General features: G+C 43.8%; 1 protein-coding gene across 4 annotated transcripts; it reads left to right on the top strand.

Annotated features, from left to right (window-relative positions):
- The first annotated feature begins 883 nt into the window (after positions 1-883).
- LOC125718196 (mitogen-activated protein kinase kinase kinase 14-like) lies at positions 884-14,586 on the top strand. Of its 4 annotated transcripts, none has more exons than XM_048991856.1 (16): positions 884-1,232; positions 7,472-7,743; positions 7,854-7,929; positions 8,070-8,274; positions 8,657-9,073; positions 9,204-9,338; positions 9,424-9,553; positions 9,851-9,979; positions 10,416-10,520; positions 11,000-11,163; positions 11,390-11,540; positions 11,891-12,235; positions 12,670-12,776; positions 12,927-13,068; positions 13,522-13,622; positions 13,708-14,586. In XM_048991856.1, exons 2-16 carry the CDS (start codon positions 7,488-7,490, stop codon positions 13,870-13,872), a joined length of 2,628 nt encoding a protein of 875 aa, XP_048847813.1. In that variant the 5' UTR covers positions 884-1,232; positions 7,472-7,487; the 3' UTR covers positions 13,873-14,586. The 4 variants fall into 4 exon arrangements, with proteins under 4 accessions (XP_048847813.1, XP_048847810.1, XP_048847812.1 ...); XM_048991853.1 differs by having other exon boundaries at positions 885-1,232; positions 8,070-8,283; XM_048991855.1 differs by lacking the exon at positions 884-1,232 and adding an exon at positions 5,009-5,807 and having other exon boundaries at positions 8,070-8,283.
- The last annotated feature ends 373 nt before the right edge of the window (positions 14,587-14,959 follow it).

Below are 14,959 nucleotides of genomic sequence, written 5' to 3'. Positions count from 1 at the left end.
AAGGTTAACATTTCGAGGCCGGGGATTTCCCTGTGAATCGATCATAGATGTCGGGGACAATATCTGTTTGTACTGAAAGCATTACAAATAAAAATTGTTATGCCTTTTAAATTACTTATATAATTACGAGTGCAGTCTCACATTATTTGCCTTTAATTTAAGGGATATTTCTTCGAATGCGAGACCTTCGTTCCTAAGTGGGGGGCGGGATGTTGTATGAACTACATACAATTAAACAGAAACTGCTACCGGCAAAGAAGGGCAAATGCATATTTTCAAAATCTTCACATGAACACTGGTAAACTGCATTTGACGTACACGACTGGCACATACTGTTTGCGCATGTGCAATACACGTGCTCATAATAAAGATCTCAGTGCCCCCTAGTGGTCATATGGTGCATAAGAACGAGACATAAGGGAACCGTTTTTTTGTCCCTAACTAGTAAAGCTGCACATAGTCTGATCTTTAGATCATTTTCTTTCTTTCGTCTTAAAATAAGTGAATAAATCACTTAATTGCTAAGTGGGAAGAGGATGCAAGCACAATTAATTTACAAAACGATCGCACGAGAGTGTTGCTATACTGTATGCATTAATAGAAATTTATTGAATATAAACATTTAATCGAAGACTAAATTAAATTCGGAATTTACCTGGTTATAGCTTCAGTTATCGGGAATTGTAATATTATTGTGAAACTGAGAAGGAAATGAAGTTTCAGTTATCTTCATAACTTCACAGTCACCAAATCCACCAAATTGGACATATTCTCAAATCTGTGTACAGTTATGAAGTCAGTTATAATGACTTATGTTTCAAGCATTATCAAGTTTGATCGGGTTCAGCTTATTTATACTTTTTTTTTTATTGAAAATGAGCTTGCTTTCTCATTGAGGGCGGCCTGAGCAACCTATAGTAAAACTACTGATGCCGTTTCCCATGTGGTTTCAAATTCTTAACAGGCTGTGGTATTTTACCAGAATTAATGTTATTCTGCAATTATCTGAAAAGAAACTTTTTGCTAAATCGGTAAGGTATTGTGTATGCGCTAACCACATTTTTTTTCTGCAATGAACGGGCGTCGTCAGGCGTATTTTCGCTTTCCCTTCTGTCCGGAGTTGATGGTTTTCTATTCGTCCGTGGTGATGTAATCCCCGCGTATCCTAAGGAAAGTTGCTCAGACGATCTAAAGGGACGATTTCAAAAGGATCGAAAAGGCTAAGAACTAGGGTAAGTACACTGGACAGTTTTTAAATAGATAGTATTTATAAAGCACGTGATAAAGATTTTATTACTGTACACTAATGACTCCCTAAAATGGCGGCTATTATAAAAGCGGAAGTCAAAGATTAAAATGTACGAGTACAGCGATTTTTTTTGGACCTTTAGGCAGTAGTTAAAAATACAGCATGTGGGCTTAGTTTAGTAAATAATCGGACTGGTTACGCTATAAACAAGGCTTGGTCGTGCAGGTGTACCACCTACATTGATTTTAGTTTAAGGGATATTGTTATACGCAATCATAAGGTGTCATGTTTGAAAAGTAAAATCTTATTAATAATAGTTTATAATAGATACTGGTCTTATTTGACAAACAGAACACATACAGCGTTTTACACTGGCATGACTTCATTGGACACGTTGTTTAGGTAATCAAAGTAATTGTTAAAGAAAGCAAGTGAGCCCATGCATGGACTCTTTTTGTCAGTAACGTCAACTGAATGTTTTTTGTAGCTGCATGTCAGACCTGCATACCGGTTAATTTATATTTTAGATCATTCTTGTCACGACACAAGACTGTCAAGAATAACGTTTCAGTGCAAGTCATACTGTGTATGATTACTATGCCACAAATAAAATTTGAATTTGACATGCAGGACGAATGACTCAGGGCAGGTGTTTGTTTGGGGACCCAAAAAGGGTTAACTAAATACATTGAATGCAAACAAACAAGGACTACATTAACATGACCACAAGGGATCACAATGAGTGGGCGGGCACAGGCAGAGTGGCGTTAATGACTGGACTGGGAAGCACAGGACTGGGGAGAACAGGACTGGGAAGCACGTATATATAGGGAACTAACAAGAGGTAGCTGGAAGTGATTAACATGAGGGTTAGGAATGAGCGATAAGACAAACAAGTAACAGGCATGGCTTGGTAGGGTCATGCTAGGGAGGATACAGGAGGGTCAGATAGATATGGCAGGTAGGATGTGACATAGCGTTGCAGTTGGATTTCGGTCAGAATTCTGACTTTTTCACTCTGAAAGCTGGAATTTCTTCTCTCTCAGACATTTTATTTCTTCCAGATCAGTGTTTCCCAATCCGGTCCTTGGGGACCTACACACACTCAGAAAAGGGCAAAAAATGTGTACCTTTGCTTGTTACTGGAGCTGTATCCTTGTAACTCTACCTTTAAGGTACAGAAATTGACTCTGAGGAACATCCTAAAGGTGCAAGCATGATAATGTACCCTAACTGGTACAGAAATGTTCCTCAGAGTCCATTTCTGTACCTTAAAAGGTACAATTACCTAGAGCTAAGGGTGCAATTGGCAGACCCTGAGGGTACAGCCCCAGTTTACCTTTTTCTCGGATGTTCCATGTTTTTGCTCACTCCCAGCTCACTGCCAGACAGTCCACATTTTTGCTCCCTCCCAGCGAGCAAAAACATGCACTGTCTGTGGGAAGTGGCCAGATTGGAAAACAATGTTGTAGATCATTATCATGTTGCATGTTCTCACTTTAAGTTCAAGATCACAGACAGACGCCATGATTATGCTGTAAAATTTCCAGGTACAACACGGAATTCATTGGCCCCCCAGGGTAGCAAAAAAGCCCCACACCATGCTTAAGATCAGGCTTTAGTGTCAGTTTGTAATAGTAAGTAGTTTTCACTATACAGTGTCCACAGCATAGTGCTCTAGTACTGTTGTGGAACATTAAGGTCATCTTCATCTAGGGTGAGATGGGTAGAGCAGTGGTTTCCTCCCATAAACACTCTTTTATCTTACGGTAGACTCGCATACACAGATGTTATCAAGTGCATGAGATGCCTGCAGACACTTAGCTGTTGCCTTAGGCCTCTTTGTCACTTTGAAGATTTCACAGCCTGCTATCGCACCGATCTTTGTAAGACATCCACTACCAGGATAAAAACACTGGTGCTGAATTTCTTCCATCCATAACCTGTCCGACTGTGGACCAATGGAGAATGAAGTCGTTAAAAATCCTTTCCAGTTTCATGAGATTCAGCTGCTCTTCTTTTGAGGAACCTTGTTTGTCCTCGATTGTATATAAATTGTGTAGGTTTTTTTTTTTTATGGAATATTTGACTTCAGAGGACATTATCCTGGAGGTTCATACTTTTTCCCATCCATGACCTTGATTGTTTAAACCATTTGTCCAGTAAAGCAATGGTAATGTAAAATATTGCTTTTATTGTTTGATAAATTGTACTGTCTATTATTTTGACTTGGATGAAGATGAGATCACAATGTTTGAGATTTCCAGATAATTCCCACACAAACTTTTTCTCATATGTATATGAGTTTGTTCAATCAGCAGATGATGCTATAAATACTCTTTTAAAAAGAAATATCACATAGATATTTTAAGCGAACTTCATGATGGTTTTACCCTAAATGTAGTAGCAAAGGCATTTATAAACAATCCTAGAGATGGTAAATATGGCTACAGAAATTAGCTCAGTAAAATTTATCAGTCAACTGGACAACTAAGCTCCACTGAACACAGAACTCATTAATCCAGGCATTCAGATGCTGCCAGGGAGAAGTGTGTAAGATGTTTGTCCGCTGATGATGTCAAGCCTCCTGCAGCGAAAAGGCGTGTGTGTGTGTGTGTGGGGTTTAAGATGACCCGGGCCTGTATAAACGCAGAAGCAGGATGCCGCTTTTCCGGGCCAGAAGAATGCAGGAAGACTAACTGGGCATGGATGACTCAGAGGCCTGTGGCCTGTATGAGTCAGTGTGTGTCCATGTTCCTTTCACTACAGGCTTTTTCAAAGAAGCCGTTTGGGCCCCTTGAGGACCCAGACACTGATTCCATTCTATGAGAATCTCAGGCGTTTCTCTACAAAATTGTCTCAGCAGTTTTTTTTACTCATTCTGTTTTTCTAAGACCCCCTGGACAGCTGCCTTCACATACAAAGCTGTGCTTTGATTTGTTTTTGATTAATTTTATCATGCACAAACCTGCTTTAGGTTCTTCGCTTGCAGGCGATTGCATTGCTAATATAGGATTTAATATTCATCGTATGACAACAGATGCATTCAAGTGCTTCATCAAATATATCCCGAGTTGAGTTTGAATTTTAGGAATGCTTTTTTCGATCCTGTCTCTCTCATATCAAAAAATCGTCAGCATGCATTCTGCATTTGCACGATATATTTAATTGCCTCGGGTCACTTGAGGTGAAGTCTTAGGTGCAAAACCTGCATGCTTTTCTTGCTGCTCACTGCAGCTGCCCAGGTTCTTATTTGTCGTGCAAAACACTATCATGTGCCAACCACAGCATGAAAAAAAAGAGCTTCCAGGAAATAAGAATGAGAAACATACTCTCATGCTTTTCTCATGTGGTTGAACTATGATACGTTTTAAATACTGATACTTTAAGCGTGACAAAGACTCTACATGCAACTTTCTAATGTGTTATGGGTCTAAGTTTTTTACTTAACAGTGTAGCCAAAGTGAGATGTCAGGATATGGCCTTGGGTCCTGTCAGGCTGGGAGTTTGTAGTAAATGCTTAATCACGAAGGATAAAGTCATAGAAGGTTGCATTTCAGGAAAGAAGGTGTAAGGATTCGTAAGTAGACAGGAGATAATGTTTGTGTTAAGTCCACTCAGTCTGTCTGGTTTGCGTAGTGTCAAAAAGTTTGAACTGAAACCACAAAAAGCTGGTAGGCTTGAAAGATATTTTGTTTGCTATTGTGCACAGTTAAACTCACTACAGTCCATGTATTTATTAGATTTTTTTTTTTTTTATAAAACTCAGATTTACAATTTAAAGTCAACTAAAGACATAAACGTGGTTCAGTTTGTCCTGTCCAGAAAACTTACAGTGTTCATAGATACATTCACTGTGCAAAACTCTTTGTTTAAATGAGTGACTGTCAAAGTGTGCTAGCTTAGCCGTTTCAAAACCTCCGCGAAAATCACACCATAATTTGTAGCAATCATCCGATATATAGTTTTTTCGACTTGACCACTAGCACACCTCGCGTAGTTAATCAACATCTCATTGACTGTTCTTAACTTATGAAAGGAATGAATGAAGTGAGCTGAGGCGAGGTCTGGGAACTGAAGCGCTGTTCATTTAGCCGTCCAACAACATATCAGTAACTATTTTTGAAGAACAGAAGGGATTTTTAGCAGTTTTTATCGTTACTCTTAATTTGAATACGTTCTCGTGTTAATTGTGTGTTGCTCAGCAAATGTGCACTCGCTACTTAGATAAATAGCTTTAAACATTTCTTTTACTACCTAAGACTTGTTGCACGGCACTGTGCATAAGGAAGGAGTGCTAGGCAAAGCTTGTCTCAGCCAGCCCTGATGCAGGGAGGGAGGGGTTGCTGGGAAATGGAGGTAGCCTTCCTGTAAATCGCCTCCAGCCAATGAGAACGCCAGCTCATACCCAGCTTAGCTGGCTGAGTGCCGGCCGGATCAGCAGACACAGAAGCGAGGACCGTAGCGGGGAAAAGAGAGCAGCCTAGTAAGGCAGGAGAAAGAGGAGACTCTCTACTGAGGAAGCAAGGGCAGCGGTTATGAAGATGTTCCTGTAAAAGTAGGTGTGTAATCCTAAGGGTGGTGGTGTAGTTTTGCAGCTGATGCAGTACGAAGTAGGAAGCAAATAAGCTTGTGAAGACGCAGCGAGCTGCTGCACGCGAATAGAATGCAGAGATAGGTGTGTTTAGGTTAGCTTCTGCTCCTCCTGGAAATGCAAAAAATGCAAGCTGCACTGTGTAACTGAGAAAATGCCCCTTCCTTATGCATTTCCATGGTCGTTTTCATTTTTCTACACCACGGCAAACAGGGACCGAGTTAAGATGGGACCAGGTTCCTTTCAGTCCCGTCTGTTTTTGTTTTGGAGTTCTTCTGTCACCTCTGAAGCGGCACGGGGCAGATACCCACAGGGTTTTTCCGTCACATCACGTCGTCCTCTAGGGGGCGGCTTTGCTCGGGAGTCACCGTTTGAGGTGTCGCTGTCACTCTGGCAGCAGTCGGGCTCCTTTCGTTTGCTGATGTGAAGTTTGGCCGCAGCTGCTCTTATTTTGACTCTATGCTGTCCGACACTAGGTGGAGATCATGGGTGTGGACTTTTTGGTTACCTACAAATAGCGGGCAGTCATTTCTGAATCGTAATCGCCCCCCGGCAATCCCCCCATGCAACCTTTGCTTTTTTGAAATAATAATAATAATGTGCTATTATTAATTATTATTATTTGAAATGCAGACTTGAGCAGTTATGTTTGCACCCCTCTCTTTCTCTCACTGTTTTTCTACGCAGGCTCTGTATTTATGTTTTCTTACCATCAAGATGTTTGAATTAGCTTCCTGTTACCTTTTCTCCGGTTTCATACGTTCTGCTACAGGGTGTGCAACCCTCAGATTCTCCCGTCTAAATGCGACTCTCTTCCCTACATCAGAAGCAATAGCAAGAAATGCTATGATCATAAATAATATGGGTGCCACATTTGGATCTATAGGCGACTTGCAGACGTGCTCAGTGGCAGCCCCAGACTCTGTGACAGGTGGTTTTGAGAAACAGTTCCTTATATATTAGCAATATTTCTCCTTTACAACAAGGCCAGCCTTCTTGAACTTTATGTTTCTGCTGATATGCGGTATAATTTAAAGAACAATCTGCCTGCCTTCCAGGTGATTGTGTACTTTGGTGTCAAATGTCTGCCCGTCGTGGTTTAGTGCTTCTTACTAAAAAGTATAAGCAAGGCGAGAAGGACATAAAAGCTCCACTGATGACAGCAAGCACACATCTTCAAGCAGGTGTGTTGCGCTACATTCGATCCCTGAGGGTTTTTTTTTTTAACTTTTCAATTACTGTTAGCATGACCATGAAGCCTCCTGTGACCACGAGTTCTGCTTGGTCCTTGAAATGGCAGGTGTCCTGCTCAGATTTGCCTGTGAATGAGTTTCTTTATTGTGGAGCAGATGGACATTCAACTGTCAAAGTTGGTATTGATTTCTTAATGAGAAAATGATACCCACAACATTAACGTATTAGCCAAGCTCTGACTTGGCAGTATAGAGTTACGGCTCTTTTTCTCAACGTCGAAAAGCATTATTAGTCACACAGCGTTCAAAGTCAGTTGGCAGTGTGAACCATGATGAAGATATCAATCAAATCCCGGGGAATCGGAGCCCCACTGAAGCACCCAACACTTGCTGACAGCTGCAGTTTCACTGAGGTGTACCTCTCTCCACGCCCAGGGCACAGGGAGGAGAAATGGCTGTGCGGAACAGGATCCTCAACTCAACCATGCCTTTCACTGGGGCCCACAAGGAGCACGGTGGCCTTTTTGCAGTGGGTTCCAGCCTAAAGCAGGTGACAGGTAGTGAGGAGAAGAGGTGTGAGGTTGAGCAGCAGTCCAACAAGATTCCTCCCCTGCTGTCTAAAGTGTTGATGCGTGGTACTGCTGATCACATAATTGCCGGTCAGCTGATCCAGGAGAAACCCTCACTCTTCATCGCTCAGGCAGAATGTAAGTAGAACATAATGGAAATAGAGAGATGTGCCTCCTTATCTCAAATGGGTCTTTTATGATTGAATTGTTCAATTTGGAACATGACTCAATGTTTTGATGTTCTCCAGGTGAAGGACAACAAGAGTTTAGCCCAAGCTCCTGGGAACGGCCCTATGTTGCCTCTCCAAGCTGTTTCCAGAGCAGGTCTGAGACACCTGTTTCCATATTCCAGTTTCTCATGTTTTTGCTCTACAACCAAACTCATTGTCCTCAAACCTTCTCTGATCTCTCATGTCTCACATGGGGTTCCGATGGGCCGAGTCTTGACAAGTCATGTTTTGCAGGGTCTCGATAGAGCACAACAATGTAGCCCGAAAGGAGAGTGCCAAGGAACGCCCAAGCCCTCAGGTCCACCAGCACTCCAGGAGAAAGACAAAAGACAAAAGACAGCGACGGAGGAAGCAGAATGTGAAGGAGGAGCCGAGGCAGAGGCAGAGGCAGAGGACACCTTCAGGAGTCCCAGAGCAGGAGAGCAGCAGTGCTTTGCAGGTGATCCAGGTGTGGATTGGACTATAGTCCCGATAAAAGCCACATAACAGAGAAACTAAAGTAATAGGGATTTCAAGTACTTACTAGTAGTCATAGTAACTAAGAGCAACTGACTTATTTCCAGGCAACTATAAGCATGAAAGTCATTGACAAAATAATCTAGGTGAATGTAATGAATCTAAAGGTGTTAATATTCTAAGATTTCAACTTCATATGCAATTGACTGCAAGTGTCATGTCTATTGCAAGTCATCCGGGGCCCATCTGCATATTCAGCGGCACTAGAGTAATGGGTGTAACTGATGAATGTTCAAGATAAGACAAAAACTCTGGAGCCATTTTTCTCCACACTTCAGTTATGGGTCGTTTATGTCTTGCAACAGAAGGGAGAATCAGAGTGTATCAGCAGCAACAGCGGAACTAGCGTCGTCTACAACGACAGCACCCACACTTTGGGGATACAGGAGACGGCGGAGCTGCAGTGGGAGGCACACATCAAGCCTGTATACTCTTCCTCAGCTAAAATCCGGGGTCCCTCATCCTCAACCCTGCCTTGGGGCTCTACAAGCCACAGCGCTCTCCCTAACCTGTCCTTCTACAGCCAGGAGTGTAGCTCTGGCTCGGACTCGCCCCTCAACTGCAGCCTGGCTCTACGGGGTCTACGTGGGAGTGTGTGTCAGGAGGACCGTTGCTTTGCCCCTGCCTTTTATCGGGAGGTGGAACGGGAAGCAAAGACTGACAGCGAAGGCACTACAGCCAATGAGAAGATCAATGAGGGTCTTCTCTTCCACCCTGAGGAGGTGAGAGACTCATCAGACAACTGCTGTGGTTATTAGCTTTTGTTTATATTTCTGTATTATTTTATATTATGTAAGGATAAAAAAACCCATGTTGTGCTACACAGCCTGTGCTCCATTTTCTGCCATTTAGAAACTCCAGCCCAACGATTATGAGTACCGTGAGAACAAGGACTACTTGGTGCTGAACCACATTCAAAACGGCTCTTTTGGTGAAGTGTTCCGTGTACGGGACTTGAGGACCAGCTTTGAATGTGCCGCCAAAAAGGTAAAGTCTGGCCCGGCCCGGCCCATGCAGCCCCCAGGCACCCCGTGGGTTTGCACTAAGGCAGACTAATGCTGATTTCCTGCAGATACCCCTGGACTGCTTCAGAAGCGAGGAGGTGGGCACGTGGAGCGCCCTGACCTCCCGGCGCGTCGTCGAGCTTTTTGGGGCTGTCCGCGAGGGTCCCTTTGTGGTCCTGTTCATGGCTCTGAAATCAGGTAAACCTCACTCCTCCCACCCGGGTCCTTTCGTTAACTGCAAAATCTCAGGGGACGGCTGAAAAACGTACGACTTGCCAAATTGGACCCACGACTGAGACCTGCTGCTACCCAATGAATTCCATGCAAATGAGTCATTCCCATTAAATCAACAAATTGCCTAAAAATAGCATGCACGGCTACGTTCTTTTAGCGTTACACAATGGCTGTTTTGTAATGGAAAACGTCAGCTTTACTCCAGTCACCACTGAACATCGTAAAACCAAGGAAGAAAGCTCATGACTCACCCCAACCCAGGTTCTGTGGGAAAGTTGCTGAAACAGAGGGGACGCCTCCCAGAGGACCTAGCCCTTCACTACCACTGCCAGCTTATGGAGGCCGTCGAGGACCTACATCGGAAAAGAGTCATGCATCTAGATATCAAAGGTAAATCGCCATATAAACATACAGAGAGCTGCAAAAATTTGAATATAGGCCAGATAGAGATTCATACTTAATACATACTTAACTGAAATCTCACAGCCATTCAGTATAATGCAGTTAAATTCTGCTGCTCCAGATGTATTACAGACAGCCTATTCTTAATGCATTACTCTTTTTAAATATGCGTTATTAACATTATTAATTATGTTGTATAAGCTTGTATCTGTCATCAAAATTGGAATACTCTGGAGCTATTTAAGCGTAGTTCTGGAGAGCTTTGTATATTTCCTGGTTTTTGTCCACACAAAACATCCAAAAATGTTAGGCATCCACTTGAATATTCATGAAGTACAGACACCCGATGGTGTGTAACTCAGTCACCATATCACGTTAAAAAGTTCAACACTGACGTGGCCACATGCAACATTTGCATCTGCAGCGGACAACATGCTCTTGTCAGAAGATGGGAAGGACGCGTACCTCAGTGACTTCGGACACTCCCAGAGGCTGGACCAAAATGGGAAAACTGCCAGAATCTCTGCAGGTAATGAGAACAGCTCAGCACCCAGCACCAGTTATTACTAAACGTTCCACAATTAGGAGAAACAAGGCCAACAAAAAACGGGAATCGTGATGTAAGCAAAATTACGTCTGTCTGTGTTATACGGCTTTTCTTGTTGTTGAATCATTGTAGTAGCCGTAAAGGTTGCCATTTTGGCCAGGTGTCTGTCAAGAATGTTATTGGCATTGAAAGAATGATCTGGCAAAATACAAGATAGACAGACAGACAGACTGATTGATTGATTGACTGATTGCAAGTAATATTTCTTCATCTATGGGATGGCAAGGTACAGCTACAATTAAACTTATTGGATTATCCCAGATCCGCAGACATTCAAGTCCATTCATGCCTCAACCATTAAGCCACACCCCCTGATTCCTTGATCTGTGCTTTTTTATTTTTTTTTTAAACGAAAGTGTGAAGCTTACAGTTTTTGTTCACTCTTTGGATGCCTGGTGCAGGAGAGGAGTTCCCTGGCACGGAGAGCCACATGGCACCTGAGGTGGTCAAGGGGGAGGCTGTCGACTTCAAGGCAGACGTGTGGAGCAGCTGCTGCATGCTACTGCACATGCTGACTGGCTGCCCGCCATGGACGCGTTACTACAGCCACCCGCTGTGTCTCACGGTGAGCACAGACACTCCCGAATACGCAGCATGGTCTCCGCATTTACGCTTGAGTAGGAGGGTCATAGGTGTAGCAACCATCACCATATCATGTAACTGTTAGATCATGGGTGTAAATTATGGGGGGATGGGGGAGTGGGCTGTCTGATAGGGAGCTCGGAGGGAGGTCCCCTGGACTGGGTTGGGAAAAGCTTCACTAATGAGACCGTTGCCTTCCCCAACCTTAGATTGCCAACGAGGCGCCACCATTAAGAGAAATCCCACATGACTGCAGGCCTGAAACTGCCGATGTAATCAAGGCGGGATTTGTTAAAGATCCAATCAAAAGAGCCTCCGCTAAAGAGTTGAGAGCGAAAACTATGAGAGCCCTGCAAGAAGGTGAGAGCCTGCTCCCGGATTCTGTGATACACCCGCGGGCAATGCTAATCAGCAATAGTATAATTTCTCATTCTCATTAATTTCTTTACCTAACAAGGGTTGTGTGTGAGGTCTTTACTGTGCCTTTAGGCAGACAGAGATTCTGATGCTCAGAGGTGGATAGTTCAGGTCCAGGCCAGATCCAGACCAAGATTTTGTTTCAACCGACCACTTGAGTACGCTGTGACTGTGACTCTTTTTAAATAAATTCTCGGTCTGGATTTTTTACTTTCTGGACCTGAACTATCCACCTATGGTGATGTTTAACCCCACCTCAACTCCACTATGGGTTTGTTGGTTATCATTCACAGTGGGTGGACTCACCAGCCCAGTCCATGGAGACTATCGGGAGCCGGAGAAAAGCGAGCTCATGGAGAGCTCTAGGGTGGCCTCCAGGTCCATCCCATCCAGCCTGTTCACTTCAGACATGGCCCCGTTGAGAGAGCACTTTGAGCAGGTGCTGCAACCTCTAAGCCCCAGGAGGAAGAAGGTGCATGTGGATGACAGCGTTGAGGAGGAGGACGACGCAGTATTGTCTTCTTCGTCTCCGGAACCTCTCATCTCCCTGCAGGCCAAGGAATCCGGACATCAGAAGAACAAGCGGACTGAACCTGTCCTCACGCGGTCTGAGCAGGAGCTGCAGAAGCTGGAGAGAGGTGAGCCTTCATGTCAAGGCACAGCAATGAAGGCTTGGCAGAGATGGCCAACCTGCTGAAGAACCATAGCGTTTTATGACAGGCTAGGTTAAGGCCAAAACCAAACTAACTGCTCTTTTGTCATTCGGTGTGTAAAATAATATCCCGACATGCAAAGATTTCCATAACTTGGATGCACATATATATCTATATATGTATTTTCTGTTATAGGCCATCTAACTTGTAATTTCATAAAAGCATCTAAAAGAAGGTGTGAGGTTTGCGTAAGTGACGAGGAAATGATGAATTTGAATTGAGGACCTATTCCAAAAAGGAAGAGTGTAGTTCAGAAGGTAGAGCAGGTGAATAAGGAGAGATTCTAAATTAGGGGCTTCAGCAGTAGCCTGTGCTACATGCCCCTGAGACTCAGCACCGTGGTTCCTCTCTTTCTGCAGACTTCTACCTGAGCAGTCTGTCCCAGCCATACTCCCCCGAGCTCCAGGAACAGATGCTATCCTGCCTGAGTAGCAGCTTTTCCTCCTACACTGCCCCCGGTGACAAGGTCAGTTCACATCGAGATCAGTGCCAGTTGGCCGGTGCTGCTGTTGTTCTACCTTCAACATCGAACTGTGAATCGTTCGCCCGAAAGTTTAGGGATGCCGGTGTGTGACTTGCTGTGCACTTGGACCTTATTTAATTCCTTGCCTTGTAGGACTTCGTCAGGTGGTCAGTCAGCACCAGCGACGACCTCAGTTCTGGGGTCTTCTCTTACAACAGCCAATCAGAGGGACAGAAGAGTTTTAGCAAGGACTGGTTGGGGTCCTCCAGCTTACCAACACCACGCTGTTTTGAAGGTAAAGATATTTATGCAACCAGAATTCAAAGCTTTATGAGAGGTTCATACGAAATGCAGAATTTATAAACATTATAAACGTAGAGAGCAGTATGTAGGGCTAACACCTTCAGGATTGGGGATTGAAGTCCTGTGTGTCCTGTTTTGTCAAACTACCGAAACATGCAGTTAGATGACCTGTTACCTCTACATTGCTCGTAGTATGTTATTGTGAGTTTGTGACCTGAAGATGGACTGGGGCCAAGATGTGTAGGATGTCCCCTGTCTTGTATTCTGTGCTTCATGGGATGAGCTCTTGTCCCACCGTGACCCTGTACTAGATAAGCGGTTAAGGGAGATGGATGGATTTATAGAGCTAAATATATAGCAGCAGATTTTTTAAGTAGTTACTCTGTAAAGGAGCACTGCCAGGACACGTGGATTTTTACACCCTTGCCTTGACTGTTGGATGCAGGGGTGGACGTGTATATCAAAGACCTTGAAGGCCATTGTCTGAAAATCCGTGAGAACCACAAAGTGAAAGTGGGACACATCGCCATAGGGATTAGCGAGCAGGTAGGTGCTTGTCGTACCTGGTTGGGGCGCCTGACCTGAGGGCGTGAAGCCTCATCTCAATCCATTATGTACTGCTCTCCCTCAGATCTCAGAGCAGGCCTTCAGCCTGGAGACCCAGGACGGGCAGCCGGTTTCACCCGACGAGGAGGTGCAACATTCGGGCTTCTACCTGCGCTGCACGCGAGCTCCCAACCGCAGCGATGGCTGGACGTGGCGGGTCAGGGAAGGAATGCTGGAAACGCGGAACTGAGCTGGCCGGCCGGCCACACCTCGACGTCCACATTGGTGTTCCTGGTCTGACAACGATGTTTGAATAGACTTGTGAATCTGTTTATTTGAACAATGCTGTGAGTCAGCTGTGAAAACATCAGCTTATGTGAACTGTTTTATTCCTACTGTAAAAATGTGAAAATTACGTAAACTATCAGGTTTTCTAAGTTCAGCTGCCAGTCGCATTTTAGAGCAAGCGGGCAGGGTGGGGGGCGCTGGAATATTGGAGTGTTGTATGTGTTGAGGCAGGGCAGGCAGAGAAGTACGGAAGTGGGCGGAAGCACGGAGTCTTATCTCACTGCAGCAGAGTTGACCTCAAGAGACCCTACATGGTAAAATTTGAACAGAATGGACTTGACTGCCTCCTAGTGGCAGCTTCTGGTTTGAAGCTAAGACAGAAGTCCTTCTCCCTCCTTGTTCTCTGCCTGCCTCTTACGTAACTGAAGGTCTCTGATGAAGTTCAAGCAGAAATAAAGCATCAGACCATTTCTGTGAGAATCCAAGCAGAGAATGAAATTAATTCTTCATATGGAAAAAAACGCTTTGTTTTGTTTTACGTGTCAAGTATTTTTTTTGTAATTAGTTGTAGCCACTATGAATGTTACTGCCAGTTTTTCTTCCTTGTGTCAAAGGAGTTTCAGGTACCTATCAAATCAACAAACGGTATTAAAACGATACAGTAAAAATAATGAAACAGAGATTGTAATGTGTGTTCATTTTAATAAGCTCATGTACCAGAGTCTGTCACATTAACAGGTTTCTGTAACACAATCAGGCACAAACAGCCACACACAAACCAGCAATGTGCTTGGAACGAGAAGGTACATTATTAATGAAAGGAGCAGAATGCGTTTATCCCATTTTGGACTGGTATCTCTCAAAACTACCATATTCATTTATTTTTCTTGTATAACCAAAAATATGCACTTCAGTTATAGGAGGAATTATTTCCGAACAATATCTCTTGCAGAAGGTAATAAAATAAAAAAAATCTATACATTAACACAGAATTTGTTATGCAAATGCGCAGAAATTCTCTAAAAATATTCCTCAAAAGACAAGTGTAG

The sequence above is a fragment of the Brienomyrus brachyistius genome, chromosome 22, assembly GCF_023856365.1.
Source record: "Brienomyrus brachyistius isolate T26 chromosome 22, BBRACH_0.4, whole genome shotgun sequence".
NCBI lineage: Eukaryota > Metazoa > Chordata > Actinopteri > Osteoglossiformes > Mormyridae > Brienomyrus > Brienomyrus brachyistius.
Note: the sequence above shows the minus strand (reverse complement) of the source record. Positions and strands in the feature narration are given on the sequence as shown.

What these genes read in the sequence shown, in the direction of transcription:
- LOC125718196 (XM_048991853.1), top strand. Translation starts at nt 7,488, where the DNA reads ATGGCTGTGCGGAACAGGATCCTCAACTCAACCATGCCTTTCACTGGG. An exon ending in AACTGCCAGAATCTCTGCAG is followed by an intron (nt 10,521 to 10,999) that starts GTAATGAGAACA and finishes TGCCTGGTGCAG; the next exon opens with GAGAGGAGTTCCCTGGCACG. An exon ending in CCATAGGGATTAGCGAGCAG is followed by an intron (nt 13,623 to 13,707) that starts GTAGGTGCTTGT and finishes GCTCTCCCTCAG; the next exon opens with ATCTCAGAGCAGGCCTTCAG.